General features: G+C 35.7%; 2 protein-coding genes across 2 annotated transcripts in view; one reads left to right on the top strand and one right to left on the bottom strand.

Moving 5' to 3' along the window:
* The window catches only part of LOC107582903 (ribosomal protein S6 kinase alpha-5-like), a 37,711-nt gene extending 27,797 nt beyond the window's left edge, over positions 1-9,914 (bottom strand). The window contains exons 1-5 of the mRNA XM_016268930.1: positions 9,632-9,914; positions 4,981-5,052; positions 4,673-4,891; positions 1,914-2,029; positions 1,220-1,321 (exon numbers count right to left, since the gene is read on the bottom strand). Coding sequence (XP_016124416.1) covers positions 1,220-1,321; positions 1,914-2,029; positions 4,673-4,891; positions 4,981-5,052; positions 9,632-9,701 — 579 coding nt within the window. The 5' untranslated portion in view covers positions 9,702-9,914. The remainder of the gene's footprint in view (positions 1-1,219; positions 1,322-1,913; positions 2,030-4,672; positions 4,892-4,980; positions 5,053-9,631) is intronic.
* Positions 9,915-11,854: 1,940 nt separating this feature from the next.
* Positions 11,855-18,964, top strand: cdan1 (codanin 1). The gene is made up of 13 exons (XM_016268970.1): positions 11,855-11,971; positions 13,141-13,802; positions 14,648-14,848; positions 14,928-15,118; positions 15,779-15,917; positions 16,348-16,423; positions 16,506-16,711; positions 17,379-17,511; positions 17,606-17,749; positions 17,840-18,006; positions 18,083-18,164; positions 18,568-18,677; positions 18,796-18,964. The coding sequence occupies exons 1-13, from the start codon at positions 11,894-11,896 to the stop codon at positions 18,962-18,964; spliced, it is 2,358 nt and encodes a 785-aa protein (XP_016124456.1). The 5' UTR covers positions 11,855-11,893.
* The last annotated feature ends 196 nt before the right edge of the window (positions 18,965-19,160 follow it).

The raw sequence follows: 19,160 nt of genomic DNA, 5'->3' as shown, positions 1-19,160 counted from the left end.
TATATATATATATATAAGGGGTGTAACGGTACATGTCTACGGGTAACGGTACAGGTCTTTCAGTTCGGTACGCATGTGCCTCGAACAAATCATTTGATTTTTTTCAGGAAATTCATACAATAAATGCCATTTTGGCACTCTTTGATGAGGCGTGACAGATCGCTGTGTAAACGCTTCAGTTCAGCGCGGAGGGCGATTGAGCGCGATCATCCCTTCCTTTTTACTTCTAGTTTTAACGTGAAATAAACAATTAACATCTCATGCCTCATGTAATCGCACAATCAGTGTTTCACTTGCGGAAAGATTAGATTAAAAGGGCTTGTAAACAAAATGTCACCTAGCATTTTATTTACCTCTGGCAAGTCATCAGTGTCCACAGCTCGTCAGTTCACCAGAGAAATGAAGTCTAGTAAAGAGCATTTCGTGAAATATTAGACTAGGCTATATACTCATTATATTTTGCTTTACCTGTTAGTGATGTCTTAATCTTGTAATGTAGCTCTACATTTAAATAAATCTTTTATGAAGCAAGTTATGATAGCTACTGTGTAAATGATTATATTTCAACAACAAATAGAAATTGTAGCCTATAATTTAGAAGTTCATTTAAAAACTGCATTCAGTGCAATTTACATGTTTGCATACAATTTTTTTTTATTTGAGTGTTGATTATTATAGTTAAAAATAAATAGTACCGGTAATTAAATTTAAGTTTGGGATCTGTTGTTAATTGCAACCTTATAGTAATGTAGTGTCCATATGATTTAGAGCAGAAGCTGAGGGTGATTTTTAGGCCTATAGATTTTGTTTTTTATGAGGTAGATTTAAAAAAATGTATAATTACATTTATTTAAAGAAAGAGAAATTTGTTCAGTAAAACATTGTTTCATTAAAAAAAATTTTATGTTTACTATTTTTTCCGAACCGTACCGAACCGACAGGCCATTACACCATTACACCCCTAATATATATATATATATATATATATATATATATATATATATATATACAGAGAGAGAGAGAGAGAGAGAGAGAGAGCACGCGCTCATTTAAACTTAATATTTTACAATACAAATTAGTTTAGCCATTTTGATGTTTGTAAACAAGCACAGTCATTTTAATCATTAACGGTTTAATAAAATATGGATAACTGGCAGGAATCCAAAGTACAAAAAGAGTTTCTCAAAGCAAAAAAATATGTAGAGTAACACAAACTCACCTCATGGAACTCCTTACTAAGACCAAAGTCTGTCAACACGATGTGGCCATTTGAATCAAGAAGTATATTCTCAAGTTTTAGGTCTCTGTAGACAATTCCCAGCTGAAAAACAAAAAGGAACGAATAAGCTCTTATGTTTAGATGCGTGACCAAATACTTCAATTTTCATGTCTTAATTCACCACATTTTTTTGTCATCCTTGCCAAAAGTATTTCCTCAAATGTTGTGTTCACAACCTTAACTTGTCTGGGGTCATAAAATGCAGCCATTCACCTGGAAAATGCACCAATACTTTAATAAATAATAAATGGCAACATAATAGGCAATGACAAAAAAAGGAAACTGAACCAAAACAATGTTAATCTCACTGTCAAGGTCCTTCCTACAAATGCTGCAATGCCTCCAGGGCTACTCTCTTCCCTCTGAATAATGGCTGCTATGCACAGAACAAGCATGCATTAAAAACTCTTTTCTTCCTTTTTTTGTAAACACAGCCTTCGAGAAACTTTGAGCGCTGCAGATACATTTGCCCTGGCCTGGTTAACTGAGTGAGGAATTGATCGGAGTAGGCAGGAGAGAGGAGAAGTACCTTCTGAGTAAAGGAAGGAATTACTTTCACCATTCTCTCGAAATGAGGCGCCGTTCAGGCAGATTGCGAAAGAAATGAAGAGTGAAAATAAGTGTGCAATTTTACCTTATGCAAGTGCTCCAGTGCAAGTACAATCTCCCCGCTGTACAAGGTAACCTCTTGCTCTTTAAAGCGAACTCTTTGGACCAAGTGTGTGAAGAGCTCACCTCCGTTCACATAGTCTGCAATTGAAAGTATATAAAACAAAATTGCAACTGGTCAAAGACACTTTTATATTTCTTATGTACCTGGTATTGTGCAAAATCCTGCTTTAATGCTGACACTGACACAATCGCTTCCAAGCGTTACCACAAAACCAAGAGTTCCTGTAGTGGCATAGAGGCTTCTGCTTTTCATTATTAAAGCACATTAACTGCGTTGAAATTCACAGGGTCCCTAAACAGAGTTCACTGGTCTCTACACACTCGAGAGGGGATGTGTAAAAGTTCACTTTATTTAAAATGTCCTACAGCTTCATCAAACAACACCTGACTGAGTCACACAAAGAAAGGGTTTCAAGCGGGATAATGTACAAACAAAAATTATAAATTTCTTATATATTCAGCCAAATTATTTCATTTAATGTAATAAATTATACACTGCAGTTTGGGATCAGTAAAATGACAGAAAAAAAAAATGTTTCTTGAGGATCAAATCAGCATAAAAAAAATATTTCTGAAGGATCACGTGACACTAAAGACTGGAGTAAAAATGCTGAAAATTCAACTTTGTCATCACAGGAATTTTTAATATATTCAAATAAAAACAATTTTTGGAATTTGTAATAATAGTTGACAATATTACTGTTTTTAACTGTATTTTTATTTAAATAAATGCAGCCTTGGTGAACATATGACCCTTCTTTCAAAAACACTACAAAAATCCCCAAACTTTTCAACAGTAGTGTATAGTACGTGTATTTTCTATAAAAATCAACAATATTATACAATTATTAAAAAGAGGTCAACATTTTTACGTATGTACCTGTTATATAACATAATAATAATAATGGTATTCTAACAGTCACATCTGCTGCACTTTATATTCTCGTACTGCCCAGGAACCACTTCTGAGGTTAATCAAGCTGAATAAATATGCCGGAGATTGTGCACAATGACTGATGGGTAAATTTCCCTGCCCACTTCCTGTGAAGTGAGATATCAGTGTATACTTGCACACTAAGCTATCTGCAGTCAGACTGACTAAACGCTCCCTTAGGGCTGGACAATAATTCAATATCAATATGTATTGCGATATTTTTTTTTGTTCAATAACGGAGATATGGTTTTTAAACACATTTCCGATATTTCGATATAGCCTGCATTACCATACACTGATTTATTCGTTTGACTTCATTGAATAAACATGAGCACTTGCACGTTTTAAAATCAAAACTTGTCGCAGGTGTTTTATATTAATGTATCTCTAAAGGGAAAGGACTATCTTCAGAAAAGTTTCGATGGGATTTTTATTTTATCTAATAAAGGAGTGTTCATGAGCGGAGCTGATTTGATTACAGCCGTTACTGGAAAAACCGCTAGTTCAACCGCTCTTAAAGTTTTTCAGTTTTTGCAGACAATCAGTTTGCATTTACTTCTGTTCTGCTCACCAAGCCTGCATTTATTTGATCCAAAGTACAGCAAAAAAAAATTGAAATATTTTTACTATTTAAAATAACTGCTTTCTATTTGAATATATTTTAAAATGTAATTTATTCCTGTGATCAAAGCTGAATTTTCTGCATCATTACTCCAGTCTTCAGTGTCACATGATCCTTCAGAAATCATTCTAATATGCCGAATTGCTGATTATCAATATTTAAAACAGAATTTTTTTTCAGGATTCTTTGATGAACAGAAAGACCTAAAGATCAGCATTTATCTGAAATAAAAACCTTTTGTAACATTATACACTATTCCATTCAAAAGCTTGGAGTCAGTATGAAATTATAGAAATTAATACTTTTATTTAGCAAGGATGATTTAAATTGATCAAAAGATAAAGACATTTATAATGTTACAAAAAATGTCTATTTCAGATCAATTCAGTTCTTCTGAACTTTTTATTCATCAAAGAAACCTGAAAAAAATCTATTTAATTCTAAATTTCAACATAATAATAAATTATTTTTGAGCAGCAAATCAGTATATTAGAATGATTTCTGAAGGATCATGTGACACTGAAGACTGGAGTAATGATGCTAAAAATATAGCTTTGAAATCACAGGAATAAATTACATTTTAAAATATATTTCAAAATGTTACTGTTTTTGCTGTATTTTGGATCCCAAAAAATGCAGGATTGAAAGAATTTCACATTTCTTTTTTGAATGAAGGCTAAATACAAATAAAAGGTGAACATTAATTTATTTGTGCTGGGGTTTTTTTTCTAAAATATTATATGGTTTTATATGAGGTGTCAGAGACTTGGCAAATTCATTTTTCATAAGTTTGTATGCACAGACATCTGTTGTGGCGTTCTTGGCAGTTTTTACGAGGCTTTTTTTAATAGTGTTCATATCGATATCGGAATTATACCGTATCGACTGAAATTAAGAAATATATCGTGATATAAATTTTTGCCATATCGTCCAGCCCTACACTCCCTATGACTGAATCATACCTGATGGCCAAAACCTTATAAAGTCTGCTTGGTAGAGCACTAGTAGACAACAGGAATAGTTCACTATAACAATACTGGTGCGCAAGAATGCAGGGGAATTGTTCAGTCTGCACAGGTCGCACTCTTTTAAATGCAGAAGTCAAATTGAAGCATAAAGAACAGTTTGCATTTTTGCAATCCATGAGAGAGAGGAGAGAGCGTACCTAGAATGAGATGCAGTTTGGTGTCTGTCTGGAAGGCGTAATGGAGTGTAACCAGGAAAGGCGACTGTCTGATATGCTCGAGGACCTGTCTCTCTGTGCGTGTGTGCTCTGCCGTCTTCGCCTTCTGCACAATAGTGGCCTTTTTCAACACCTTCATGGCATAGAGTTTACCCGAATCATGGCCGCTCACCTTGCGAACCAAGAACACCTTGCCGTAGGCTGCCCAGAGGAGATGAACGATTTGTTAGTGGAGTAGGAACAAAGATAAGCAGAGAACACAGAGTTCACATACTTGAACTATCACTGACCTCCTGTTCCCAGCACTTTCAGCAGCTCAAAGTTCTCAATGCCCACTCGCTCCACGTGACCCGTCAGATTGGCTGGGGAAAGATTTAAACACATCCATCTGGTCACACACGGCCAAGAAATCATGTTCTTCACTTGGATTACATACAAGAAAACCTCCCGTAAACCTTCTCAACTTTGGTTGCTTGAACCTTTGCCACTTTCTCTCAACAGTGAGAACAGAAAACGTGTTCAAAATGGTGAACCCTTGGCGATGAGCCTCCAGCTGTTTGTATACAGTATGCAGCTTATAAACAGGTCCAGATGGAATCTTTTTTATGCATTTTCTGCACTGACTTTAAATATTTAAACACACTGAAACAAAAGTGACAGCCGAAAGCATTATGAAAAAAAATGAAACACACTACCATTCACATGTTTGGGGTCAGTCCTTTTTATTTATTTATTTATTTAAAGCAATTAATATCTTTATTTAGCAAGGATCCATTAAATTGCTCAAAAGCGACAGTACAGACTTTTATCCTGTTACAAAAGGCTTCTATTTCAAATGTGATGTTCTTTTGAAATTTCTAATCTTTAAAGAATCTGAAAAGAACTAGGGCTGCAAAACGATTGACCACGATTAATAGCATTCAAAATAAACGTTTATGTTGACATACTATATGTGTGTGTGTACTGGGTTTATGTATTATGTATATATAAATACACACACATATATGTATATATTTAACAAATATTTGAATGTATATATATTTATACTTGTATATAATTTATATTATATTTATATAAATATATTATATATAAATCTAACTTAGTTTTCCTTAATATATACATGTATCGTGTGTGTATTTATATATATACATAATAAATATACACAGTACGCACACATAGAGTATGCAAACAAACTTTTATTTTGATGATAATAAGATAAATCAGCATATTAAAATAATTTCTAAATGATTATGCAACACTGTAGACTGGAGTAATAAATGCTGAAAATTCAGCTTGGCCATAACAGGAATAAATTATATTTTAAACTTTCAAATAAAGAAAAATACTATTTTAAATTGCAATAATATTTCAGAATATTACAGAAAATGTCTGTATTTTCTGAATGTTTTTTCTGTATTTTTGATTAAATAAATGCAGCTTTGGATTAAAAAAATAAAATGACCCCAAACTTTTGAACAGTAATGTAAATAAACAAGAGGCAGAACTATGAATTAAATGCATTCAAACTCTGCAGAAATCCGAGTTCTGCAGGTGCAGATTCTGTGTGGCCCTGCTCATAAATAACGAAAAGCCTGATGATTCAGAGGAAACAAAACAGCATTCATGAATGAGACATGGAAGAACGCGAGCATGTGTGTGGTATATGTTTACACGGTAGCGTGCAGCCTGAAGTAAGGTCACTTGTTTTATGCAGTAGATACCAATGAGCGTGACCAGTGAAGTGAACACATTCCTGCTGTTACTCTCATTCACAGAAGCACTGCATCTCACACAAAATCATGATCTTTCTCCGTCTTTGCAAATTATCTGATTTTAGAAGGAAAACAAACATATTCTGTTACCACATCCTCTGACTGGATATCAAGCAGCATATTTAAGGTGTGTGCTAGCACTCTAGAGAGGCCCATGGGAACTACCATGTTTATTATACACTTCCAAACCCTGACTTTCTCCACTCGGGATCCAAAAGTAATAAAGCATTAATGGAAAGAATCTGGTCCCTATTGGGCTTTCTTAGGTGAGTCTTATCAGGTGACCTGGTCTGATCTGGATTAGCTTAAATATTTGAGACTTGTGGTCGACTGATATAGGGTTCTAATGGCTGAAACCAATATCTAGAGAACAAAGTGGTCAATCGCAAAATACTATTTAATGACTGCAGAACAATATACAGTATTTCCTCAAAACGGAAAATGTATACAATATTCCTGAAAACAGAAAATGTGATCTATTCATAAATCTCTCTTTTGGAAATGCTATTAATAACCACATGGAATAACCACTACTGTTAATTTTAACAGTTTTATAATATGATGCACAAGTCAAAACAGACCTTTAGACATGAGATCTTCTCGGTCAAGATGTCAAAATAAATATTGTCGATTTTCATTGATACAGTAAAAAACTGAAACGCTAAAAAAAATGGTCAGAGAAAGAAGGTTCTTAACCTTCAGAAAAGTGGTTGATCATCAACTTCAGGTTAAACAAAATTTTTATGAGCTGTTGTACTCACTATGCTTTGAGGTTTTTCTTCAAAAAATTTTGTTATAATTTGTTGAAATACAGTTATGTTTAGTTGATCATTTTTTTTCTTACAAAAACTTGGGTAACAGAGTTTAATTGTTTAGTTAACAATTTTGAAAATAGAATGAAATTACATCCCATCATGTTGCAGCAAAATTATGTTTTTTTTGGCATTACAATTTTAAGAAATTATACATTTTCTGTAATAGCGCGGTTACAGGGTTGTGCTAAGAATGTGGAACAAAGATAAAAAAATTCATTTTCTGTCATTAAAATTAGTTAAGAATTAAAAATAGTTTAAATCATTTTTTTGAAGATTAATTTTTTTGGCATTTTAGCCTTTATTTGGACAGGAATTGACAAGAAGCGAAGTGGGGAGATCTCTAATTCACACTGATTTCTGATGGTTCATGTGACACTAAAGACTGAAGTGATGGCTGCTGAAAATTCAACTTTGCCATCACAGGAATAAATTACATTTTAAAATAGAAAACAATAGACATTCAATTCATATGACATGCAAAAATAACATGAGCAAACTATTTAATCAAATCCTCATGGATATAAGATGTCCCTCCCCATCCAAATTAAATGCACTTTGAAATTTGTGTTTTATGTTGTCTTCAACAACTGCAGCGCCATTATGATGTTCAGGGACACTGCTATGATGCCATGCACACATACAGTGGTGAGACACAGGAACAGCTGGAAATCACTTCCTCACCGCTGTGTTTGAGAGGGCTGTCTGGGTTGGCTCCTATTTTAGGTAGATCAGGTTTCATGTTGCGGGTTCCAGCAGCATTACGTAGAAATTGTCTCTCACTCTCCGTTACCATGACAATGCTGTTTTCAGGAACCCTGTTTGATTACCAGAATGAAAAATACATAAAATACTAATATATATATATATATAGTAATATTAACAATAATACAATATCTAGACATGTTTGTATATTGAATTTTAAACTGTAATTATATATCTTATTAATATCTGTTGTATTTAAGTATTTTGCCATATCTTCACAGGCTATTTCAAGGCAGACACAGATTCAACATTCAATAAATACAAACAATACACTAAATTCAAACATTTAATAAAATTCAACTTAGAATAAAATAAATTATGTATACTTAAAACGATTCTTTAATTGTACTTAAATATGTTTAACAGTAAGGGGCGTGCAAAAAATATTGGTATTTAAGTAGTTCTTATTTATAACATGTTGCCTCAAAGCTCTTTTATTCATTTAATTATATTTTAACGCCATTTTCGCATTTTGATATGACAATATAGCAGTTACGGAAATCGAAGGGGGGGGGGGGGGGGGGGGGTCAGGAAAGGTCCACGGGATGGGAATCGAACTCGGGACGACCGAAGTGAAATAGCATTATATGTCGCCACACTGCCACGAGACTATCGGTGCCGATTAGTTCGAATAATTGAATATGAATGTAATAATTTATAAAACAAATTACTACATAGAATTATATGCAATTACTACAAAAAAAAATCTTTTTTGTTATGAAAATTTGGGAAATGTTGTATGAGCCTCACAATTTTGAGACATGTTACATTTTCTTTAACATTGCAGTAACATTTTCTGATAGATTGTCCAAAATTAGACCTACTACATTGAATTGTATTGTCTGACACACTCTGAAGATGACGAGGCACAAAATCCCTGTTTTATAGTGGGCATACAGACATTTGAAAGTAGTTTCTCATGTTAGGTTAATTTTATTTTACATTACATTTGATCAAACATATTATCTAATAGGTGTCGCAACAAAAATGTGGCATTGGTGCATCTAAAAAAGTCATAAGACAACAAAGTACTGTTCCATATTGATGGAATGTGCCTACTAAGCATTTACTAAGACAGGCAAGTGAGGACACAAACCTGGTAACTTCATTTACTATACAAAGACTACATCAGGGCCCCAGAGATTAGCTCCAGTAATTGGGTTTCGTTGGACTCAAGGCCATGTCGTGACTGAGCAACTACTGAAACCACTGACACATAATAAATGCAATTCATTCCATTCATCACAATCCTCTTCTTCAATGTCAATTTGATTGCTTTCACATTTTTCAAACACAACATGCACTGAAATGCAAGTGCACTTAAGTGCAACTGCGGTTATGAATGTGAATTATGCAACTGCACATGCAGACCATCCTCTAACCTCAAAGTACCCCAGGCTGGAGGTTCATTTGTGATGCAGATATCAATATATTAATATAGGTTACTAATAGCGTTTAATACTCATGCTTTTACACTAGCCGACCAGCTAGCATTAAAGCTGTCTCTTCCACTATATAACGAAAACATTATTTATATATAAGCGTTGATTGTTAAATATAAGCGCAGCACAGCCTGCCCGGCGTTCATTTACCGTTTCTGAGCTCGTGCTTGACGGTAAACAGGTCACTTTCCCCCGACGAGCCCTCCATCGTAGACGGCATGAACGTTACTCGCGTGACTGAAGCGCACTCCTTCCTCTGCTCGCTGCACGACTCTAGCGCAAACACTACGACAGAGACAGTCACAGCAGGATTACATAAACGGAGTTGTTGTTATAAAGCAACCTTTTGGAAAATAATGTAAATGGCAATAACGGCATTCTCGTGGGATGGGCAGCGGGGCTGTAAATACTACAGCTGCACTAACAGAGACACACACACACCGAGCCCCATGAGACACGCCCACTGGAGCTGCTGGGAAATACTTCTGCTCTATTGGACCCCGCGACTGTCACTCAACGCCCATCCCACACGTTACGTTTAACTATTTACTGTAAAAATGTTAGCGATAAATTAAATATTAGTATTGTTAAACAATGAATATTACTAAAATATATTATAATATATTAATAAATATATAAAAATGTTGTTAAATAAATAAGTTTGGAAAAAGTGGAGGGGGAGAATTATATTTTCATATTTGGGTGAATTATACACCCAAGATTAGCGGTTATTAGCTGTCTACAGTGTGTGCTGTAATGTAATGAGTGGACTTTAATTGCCCTTCAATCACTGTTTCCATCCTATTGTATATTTGTTAAGGGAGTTGACAGTGTGGTGCACTTCTAAATGCCTGAGGCTGTATTGAGAGAAAAGAGCAGGTTTATATGTTCTCAAGGGGGAAGGGAAGCCTGTGTCCTCATTTGGACAAGCAAAGGCCTGTTAACTCCACTTCTGTTATGTTCTATTATAATAACTTTACTTCTCTTTAGTGCAATCACAGGAAACACCCAGGATACTCCCAGTATTTATTCTAAACTGCCTACACTATAGATAGTTTACCGTGTAAATATTCCCTAAACAAATTGATTTAGACGTTTACACAATGTACAGACAAGAAGTTGTAGCCAAATAGACACACAAATACAGTTTGGGAAGGCACACCTGTGCATAGCACAAACAAGCAGAGCTTATTAAGATGATTCTTAATGTTTGTCGATGGTCTGCATGGTTCTGTCTGTAAAGAATAACAGATTTCCAGTTTTCCATTGAGAGAATATGGCAGTAATGGTCTCATTCTGTTTTGTTTACTACACAAGCTGTTCCTTTTGTAGGCACTTTGCTCATAATATAGTGTCTTAATAACTTTCTAGACAAATAAGTATAGGGACCAACATAGCTAACAGCACTGTTCTGTTGTATTTATTGCAGCACATAAAACGGTTCAGTTTACAGTCCTAAAACCCAGAAGGGAATTACCACATCTGAGTCGTCATGATAAAGTTAAATTAAACCTCAAGAGAAGTAACACTTTCTAGGTTTTAAAGCAACAGCTTTTGATTCATGATGGGATCAACTTGAAGAGATGGTTAACATTACTTAGACTGCCAAGATTTCGACAGCATAAATTACAGTCACAGTGTTTCCTGAAAGTGTAGGTTGCTAACAACTTGCTAAATACAGTTTGCTAGATATTTGAAAACAAAACATGAAAATCTCTTAGCCTCAGAGCTGATTCTACTCATAAACTAAATCTAATTTCCCAGAGGAACCCATGTCAAATTAGTCTTTCGGACTGAGGTACATTTACATAATTACTGAACAGCTCTTAAAACAGTGATGATTTCAGTAAAAACCAAATAATTATTATTACAATTTTTTTTTGCAAATGAAAATTAGGCTAGGTGAGGATAGATACAGGCTGCTCAATAGGTTGTTCCATAACATAACATTACATTACATTCAATGAAATTTGAGAATATTTAATCTGAGAATTAAATATGTCAATGTGTTTGCTCTGTAGGCTACTCTTAAAACTCTTAAAAACACAAAACCCTTTAAAAGAGTCACAGAACGTATTTTTAGCACAAATTTAAAGGTCTTTAAAAGCGTATGTCTGAATATACTGGTTAGAAAACCAGTAAAACAAAGTGATACAAAAATTTTTTTTTTGTATCACAAAACTAAATTCAAATAAATTAAAACAAACATTTTCTATTTTTTACCAACATCCTCTTTTTAACAGTTTTACTCCATAATCAAATGGAAGGTACAACCACAAGCGTCTCTGTGAACTTTTATTTTGAAGTTCTGTCCATATGTCGGCGGTGTTGTTGAGGTTTGCGCGCGCTGCAGCGCTCAGCCAATCCCGCCCCTGGCACGAGGCACGTCACTCTCCTGATACTCGGAGCAGAATGGCGGCTGTTTTGGAATCGTTGCTGCTCAGCAGAGTGGAGCTCAGCGAGGCTGTGCTCTGGCTCAGAGGACAACACGTAAGAATGTACACCGCGCGGTGTGTTCTCTAATGCGGCGCTGGCTTACTGTCACTATGTGGCGGAGTGGAACAGTGATTGTTTTCCTGAAATTCAGTCAGCTAATCTATAGCTACGTTAGCAAACAAACAAACATTAAGGAGTCGCTTTATTTTAGAGATGGATATTTACATTTTTTTTAGTTTTTTTTTTTAGTTTAACTTTAAAAATTAAAGTTTTACATTTAGACGATAACTGTTAACGCCACAGAACATCTCCGAGGAATAAGCAGGAACGTTGTCCTCAACAAGTTTCTTTTTGGGGAATGTAAATATTTTCATACACAATACCTTCCAAGTTGGTATATTTGTTGTGATTGAGAGTAGTACAACATTACAAGTACAAGGTTACATTTACTTCACATAATTGTGAATTCATTTTTGTGTCAGAATAAAAACTAAGCTTTTTTACGCGGTATATACAGTGATGTTTTGGTAGTATTTATTAATACTGTGTTTTGAATTAGTATTTTTGTATTTCCAAATTAAATTTTAGTTTTAGTAAGTTTATGAACATTTTCATTTCTATTAATTTCTATTTAACTTTATCCTATATTTAACTTTATTTCCTTTTTTAGTTGTTTTTATTTGATTTATCTTATTTTAGTTAGTTGCCAAGGCATTTCTAACTTTAGGTATTTATTTGTTTATTTATTTGATTTCTAAATTTAAGTTAATGAAAAAGTTTTCGTTTCGGTTAATGTTAACAGCGCTGATAATATAATATGACGGGGAGAAATTTCGTACACCTAAAACAATCCAAATAAAATTAATATTTTTCTTTTTGCTGTGAACACACAAGTAACTTGTTTGAGGTTTATTTCATACATAAAGTGTCATACAACTTGCATGAGGTTTTATTTATTGTGATTACATTAACATATCATTATGATTTAGTTAAGAAATTAATATGGATACTTATAATTATATATTTCTATTGCTGAGAATTTACTTGTTTTGCCAGATAATTTAATATAAGTTATTTCATATTTAAAATTTTGTCTGTGCATTAATTCTTGGTAGCTTTTTTTTTGTGGCTCAATTTTTAGTGAATTAAATTCAAACGTAGTTAAAATGTAGCTAGTGTCTTGGATCATGACTTAAATTTGATGTTTCTTTTTGTCTTGCCAGGTTTGTGAATCCCAAAACTTTCCATTCAAGTTCAGCAAAGAGGAGTTTGTGCCTTTCCTATTGAATTTTTTGCGGGATCAGAGCAGTCAGACTTTGACCCATGGCCCCACCACACCTGCCAAGACCCCCAGCACCTCCAGATCTGTCAGGACTCAGGACTCTTTTGTTCGGAGAGGCAACAAATCCACACCAGTTCAGTCTTCACGCAGTGCCAGTCGAGTCCAGCTCTTCTCTCCTGCCCCATCTGTGTCCCCGGTGGGCGGGAGGAGTGAGCAGGAGACCCCATTTACCGGCTCTCATTGTTTGAGTGGCGTCAGTGCCCTCAGTAGCCCTTCCTTCAGCTCTGTCTGGAGCCCTGCTCCCCGCAACACCCCCTCTGAGCGCCGCTCTGCCCAGCGTCCCAGTCTTGGAGACTTCATGACATCACCCCCAGAGACGCACAGAGGCCGCAGGAGGAGTGGGGGGTTTGGGGGGTGTGCGCCCGGCCGTCAGATGGGAACTCGCGGTGCTGTGTCGGAGGAAGGAGTTCGCTGGGATGGAGGAGGCAGGAGGAGCAGAGGTGTGGGGAGGATTGAACCAGTGTCACCCCCAACACAGGTGCAGCTCAACTTCAATAATTTGGAAGACTTTCCTCCAGTGGGTGCCGCCCAGTCTTCACCAGTGTAAGTGAGGAGTCAGTGCGTAATAATGGTTGGGGGGGGGGGGGCAATCTAGTTGAAAATTTTTAAATGTTGGTTTCATATATATGTATGTATATATAGATAGATATAGATGGGTAGATAGATAGTCATGAGGATCTGCAGGGGTCCTTGCTCTTTGTTTCTGCATGATTTCAAGTTTTTCAAATATATATTTAATATATCTTTTAATTATTAGAAAAAATATGCCATAATATATTGTATTGTGTGTGTGTGTGTGTGTGTGTTTATTTATTTATTTAATGTATATTTAATATTGCATTTTTCTTCATCATAAAATCAGGACAGTTGCATCACCCTGACATTTTTATATTATGTCCCCTAAAATATTAAAATGAATTTAAATGACATTTAATCACAAATTAAAATGTTCATTATAGTATAGGTGTGTTCAAGTCATTTTATGTATGAATTGTATTTTTAAAGTCACCATAAAATCAAAATGGACAATTCTTTTTATAGAATATTTGCAGTGTTTATAATAAACAATCGTTATAAACTATTCAGTCATTTCTTAGTGAACAAAATCAAACTGTGCACTTCATTTCTTTTTTTCAGAAGCTTTTTACTCGGATATGCAAAAGAAGAATGCTATTTCTGTTTCATTCTCATTTTAATATATTTTAAAACATTAGTTAAAAAAAATTACCTCGCGGCATTGATCTTGACAGTAAAATGGTTAGAATCTGTTTTTTTTTTTTTGTACATCCTTTGAATGTCCTAGTTAGTGGTGTGTGTGTGTATTCATTGCAATTTCATGATAAATGTAATATGAAAGATAAAACAGAACTTTTCTCCTGCTTTTGCAGAGCAACCAAACCTTCACGGAGAATCAACCCAACTCCCGTAAGTGCAGAGCGGCCTCACTCCAAACCTAAGAGCTGCTTCACATCCACCCCGCTCAGCCTGCCTGCCAGTCCCCCTGCCATACTAGAGAGCGCTGGGGCCACACTGACCGCTGGCAGTCCTCACAGTCTGCAGGAAGAGAGAGAGTTGCTTAGGAGAGAAAGGTATGTTTGGGCTGTAATATTTTGTTCAAATAATATCCCTGTGTTTATCTGTTACTAATTGTTCTCTTGTCTTCTCTAGGTCTAAACTTGCCCAGCAGACCAGCTCCCCACTGAAAACCACCCCTGCCATCTGTACCCCAACCAAAACTGTGCACAGACAAGGGTCAAAGGTGACCCCTGACCCTCAGTCACCTTGCCCTGATCCTAACAAAGTGACACAGAAATCAGAGCTGGATCTCTTAGCAGAGCTGTATTGTACCTGCATTTCAGGTGAATGGCCTCCAAAGGGTGACATATACAGCTGTAATCTTTTACAGTTGATCAAAGTTTGCTCCTTTATTTTTAATTTTTTGGAAAATCAGTTATGACTGAAAGGAATATACATCTACCTTTCAAAATATTGGGTTCAGTGTTTTTTTTTTAAGAAATGAATGATTTTATTCAGCAGGGATGCAAAATTCTGCTTTGCCATCACAGGAATAAATTACCTTCTATATATATATATATATATATATATATATAAATTAAGTTTTAAATACAGTTGATCAAAGTTTGCTCCTTTATTTTTAATTTTTTGGAAAATCAGTTATGACTGAAAGGAATATACATCTACCTTTCAAAATATTGGGTTCAGTGTTTTTTTTTTAAGAAATGAATGATTTTATTCAGCAGGGATGCAAAATTCTGCTTTGCCATCACAGGAATAAATTACCTTCTATATATATATATATATATATATATATATATATATATAAATTAAGTTTTAAATTTTTTTCCCCCCTGTGTTTCTGATTAAAAAACATGAAAAAAATCTTACCCTAACCTTTTGAAGAAACATTTAAGGGGGTCTGAATACTTTCCGTACCCACTGTATATTTTCATAAGAATAAGATGAAGTCCGTTTTAAAGTTTAATGTGTTTTGCTTCTAGAGAACCTGGTTCCTTGTGTCTTCCTGGAGCTGTTCTTCGTGCTGCAGCTCTTGACATCTCGTGACGTGTCTGTCTCTGAATCTCGGGAGAAAGGAATCAGTGTCTGTGAAGACAGCCCAGGTGAGTTTGATTGCACACTGTCAGTAATTTAAAGTTTATTTAATTCTTTATGCATTTTGACAACACTTACATGAAAAATCACACTGAAGAAATGTCATAAGGATGAGTTTTTTCATAATCCTGCTAATCAGCAGGAGAGTACAACTTTAAAAATGCATTAGTCATACATTATTCTGTGCTGAAAGCTACAGTTTATAACATTTTTTAAAATTGTACTGTTCTATAAAGTACATTTCTTAAACTCAGTTTATTTGACAGTAAATGGTTTTATTGCAATTATAAGTAATATTTTGCTTGATTTAATTGATAAGTTAAGCAGATATTATAACAGTAATAATGTGTTTCGATAATGCTATTATACTAATCGATATTAATTATTTAATTATAATTATACTAAATATATATATATATATATATATATATATATATATATATATATATACCCCCAGAATGATGGTCAGTCAGCTCACAGCAGCAGGAAGCCATTCTCACTTTGCTAGACTCTTCCAGAAGCAGCTGATCCAGGTAAGCCAAAATGGCTGATTATTCTCACATTTCTTCTTATCCTCTGTCTGGCTGTTTTATATTCTCTCTGTTTCTCCTCTAGATGTGCAAAGGCCCTTGTGTGCTGGGCTCCTCCAGTGATGCCCCTGATGCTGATTTGCTCGGCATGCTGGGAGCAGACAGCCTGGGTCGTCTGAAGCGCCTGCAGCAGCGTCTGGTCCAGCCTCAAGGACTCATTGGTCCCTGCCCTCCACCGTCCTTTCCTGGTCATCAGGAGTTCTTCAAATGCTTCCTTCAAACAGCCAGCTGGTAAATGTTATTGTCATAGGCCTTAAACTTTTCAAAGTTTGAGTGCAGTTTAATTTCCTGTTGACATTTTTTGTTGAAACGGGAAGTGCGCAGGACTAATCAAAGTGCTTATCTCTTTGTTTAAACAGCGAATAGTTATCCATTTAAAATCACAGCACAGAAAAATCACAGCTTGGTGAAATGCTGGGTGAAAGCAATGGAAGTACTCACCAGAGCTACATTTAATGAAAAATATAGTGACTGTAATATTGTTAAATATTATTACAATTTAAAATATATATATTTTTTTAAATTTTTTAAATGTTATTTTTTCTTGTGATGTCAAGTCATTACTTTAGTCATCAGTGTCACATGCTCTTTCAGAAATCATTCTAATATGCTGATTTGGTGCTCAAGAAACATTTCTTATTTTTTTATCATTGTGAAAAACTGGTTGCTTAATATTTTTGTGGAAACTGATTGTTTTTTTCTTATGTAAGTATTTCTTTAAATTTTTTTACTGACCCTAAACACTAGTATATACCTGCTTAAAGTAAATTTTTTCAGCTTTTAGGAGTACAGTGACATATGTCAAAGCTAATAATAATAGATTAAACACTTTCATTTTGAATTAATGGATTCATTGTGTTTTGGTGCTTGGCTCTAATTCCTGTCATCTTTATACTAGCTGTCAGCTAAACCAGCATCTGAAAGATGGTCTGTGTCAGCAGCTGCTGAAGCTAGATGAGGTGTCCATCCTCGGTCCAGATGCCAGCCCTGCCCGGGGAGAGGAGACAGGTGATGGAGACATGGAGCAGCAGGTTAGAGCAGAAAGCAAAATATTCACATGCTCTACAGTAATCAGAGGCTTGAATGGGTTTAAAACGCATGGTCTTTCTGTGGTCTTTGTTTTAGGATGAGAAGCAACGTTTCTCCTCCGTGCTTCTCACGGCTCGACTTCTGGCCAAGTTTTTGGGCTTCATCTCTTTCCTGCCTTACCAGACCTCTGAGCTGCCATCAAGAGACATACAGAATACTGCGATCAGTCTGCGGAGCAAGGTAAGGATTGTATGAGGGCAAGATTTTATTTTTGCCTAGAAGCTAGTATGTTTCACAACCTAATTTGTTTTTATTTATGTATATTGTCAGAGCTCTCCATTGCTGGATGTGTGTGTGGTGTTGAGGAGTTCAGTGCATCAGAGACGCACCATTCTGACAGTGCCCTGGATAGTGGAGTTCCTGTCCATGCTGGATTACGTCGGCCCATTTCTTCCTTTTTACAGGACTGCTCTGTGCCTTCTGCTCCAGATCTACAAGTGCGTTTATGACATATGTCAAAGATGATCTCTGCGTGTGATTGTGTTGTTAATTATGGTTATGTGTGTGTGTCAGGAGGATGGTATTGGGTCGAGGAGGGGAGCTGTGTTACATGAATCAGCTGCTCATGGTGGCAGTTTTGGGCTGGCTCTTCCAGGTGAGATATCTCAAGTGAGGCTCCAAAATTGATTGAAATTGTGTAAAAAATATTTAAATGTGCGATGTTGCCAAACAGCAGAACACAGCTATCGAAGACATATAAGCTGAAATAAAAATGGGTGGTGTGACAGTAAAAGTTTCAACGAGTAGAGACACTGCTGAATTTTGAAAATTTGACACCAGGATGAAAGCTATTGCTACTCTGCAAAAACTGTTGTAGACAGAGACCTCTAATGTGTACAACTGTGTGTACAGCTGGACAAATTTACTTATGACTAGGAGTCAACAGATATGTGTTTTTCAGGGCCGATGGCCTTACCGATTATTAAAGATCAAGTAGACCGATTGTTGAATCGACACAAATGTCTGGTAAAAAAATTTAAATGAATGTCAAAATTAAGAATGAGGTTGACCTGGAACATGCCTTCTTTCACAACCAGCCCCCATCTCTCAGACGGACTGTAGAGTTTGTTGCTGAGAGAGTCGGTTCCAACTGCGTCAAACACATCAAGTCAGTCTCTCACCATTTAGTCAGTTTTATGGCTTTTTCTGTATGTTAGTCTGTGTAAATCAATTAAGATTTGCTTTTCATCATTTCGTATTTTCCTAACTCTGTGTGTGTGTGGTAGGGCTACGCTTGTGTTGGAGCTCGTGAAGGGTGGAGAGAAAACTCTCAGAGATAGTTTGGGTTTGGAGGGTGTCGACACGGCCAAGTTAAACGATTCTATCTGTGCTCAGCTGTGTGACGCAGGCATGCAAGCTCTAGAGACACCGGTGGCTGCTAGCCTTGACATTTAAAGAGTCTTCCTGAAGTGTGCATCACAAAGGACGACTTCATGGCTGTCCGTCGCTATTGTGCAAACGAAGATGGCTTTTTAACAGGCAGCCGTTGGTTTTATGAGTATGCGCATAATAAATATGTGACTTTATGCTCTTTGTGCTTTTGTCAAAAAAAAAAGACTTCTGTTTGAGTTCAGAGTTTTAGCTGCTGCAG

The sequence above is a fragment of the Sinocyclocheilus grahami genome, unplaced genomic scaffold (assembly GCF_001515645.1).
Source record: "Sinocyclocheilus grahami isolate Dianchi unplaced genomic scaffold, SAMN03320097.WGS_v1.1 scaffold48.1, whole genome shotgun sequence".
In the NCBI taxonomy this organism is placed as follows: Eukaryota; Metazoa; Chordata; class Actinopteri; order Cypriniformes; family Cyprinidae; genus Sinocyclocheilus; species Sinocyclocheilus grahami.
This window is presented reverse-complemented; position numbering and strand designations above follow the sequence as displayed.

Bases quoted from the DNA above. Each gene is read 5' to 3' on its own strand.
- cdan1 (XM_016268970.1), top strand. From the start codon at position 11,894: ATGGCGGCTGTTTTGGAATCGTTGCTGCTCAGCAGAGTGGAGCTCAGC. The intron at 17,750-17,839 runs GTAAGGATTGTA...GTATATTGTCAG, and splicing joins CGATCAGTCTGCGGAGCAAG to AGCTCTCCATTGCTGGATGT. The intron at 18,007-18,082 runs GTGCGTTTATGA...TGTGTGTGTCAG, and splicing joins CTTCTGCTCCAGATCTACAA to GAGGATGGTATTGGGTCGAG.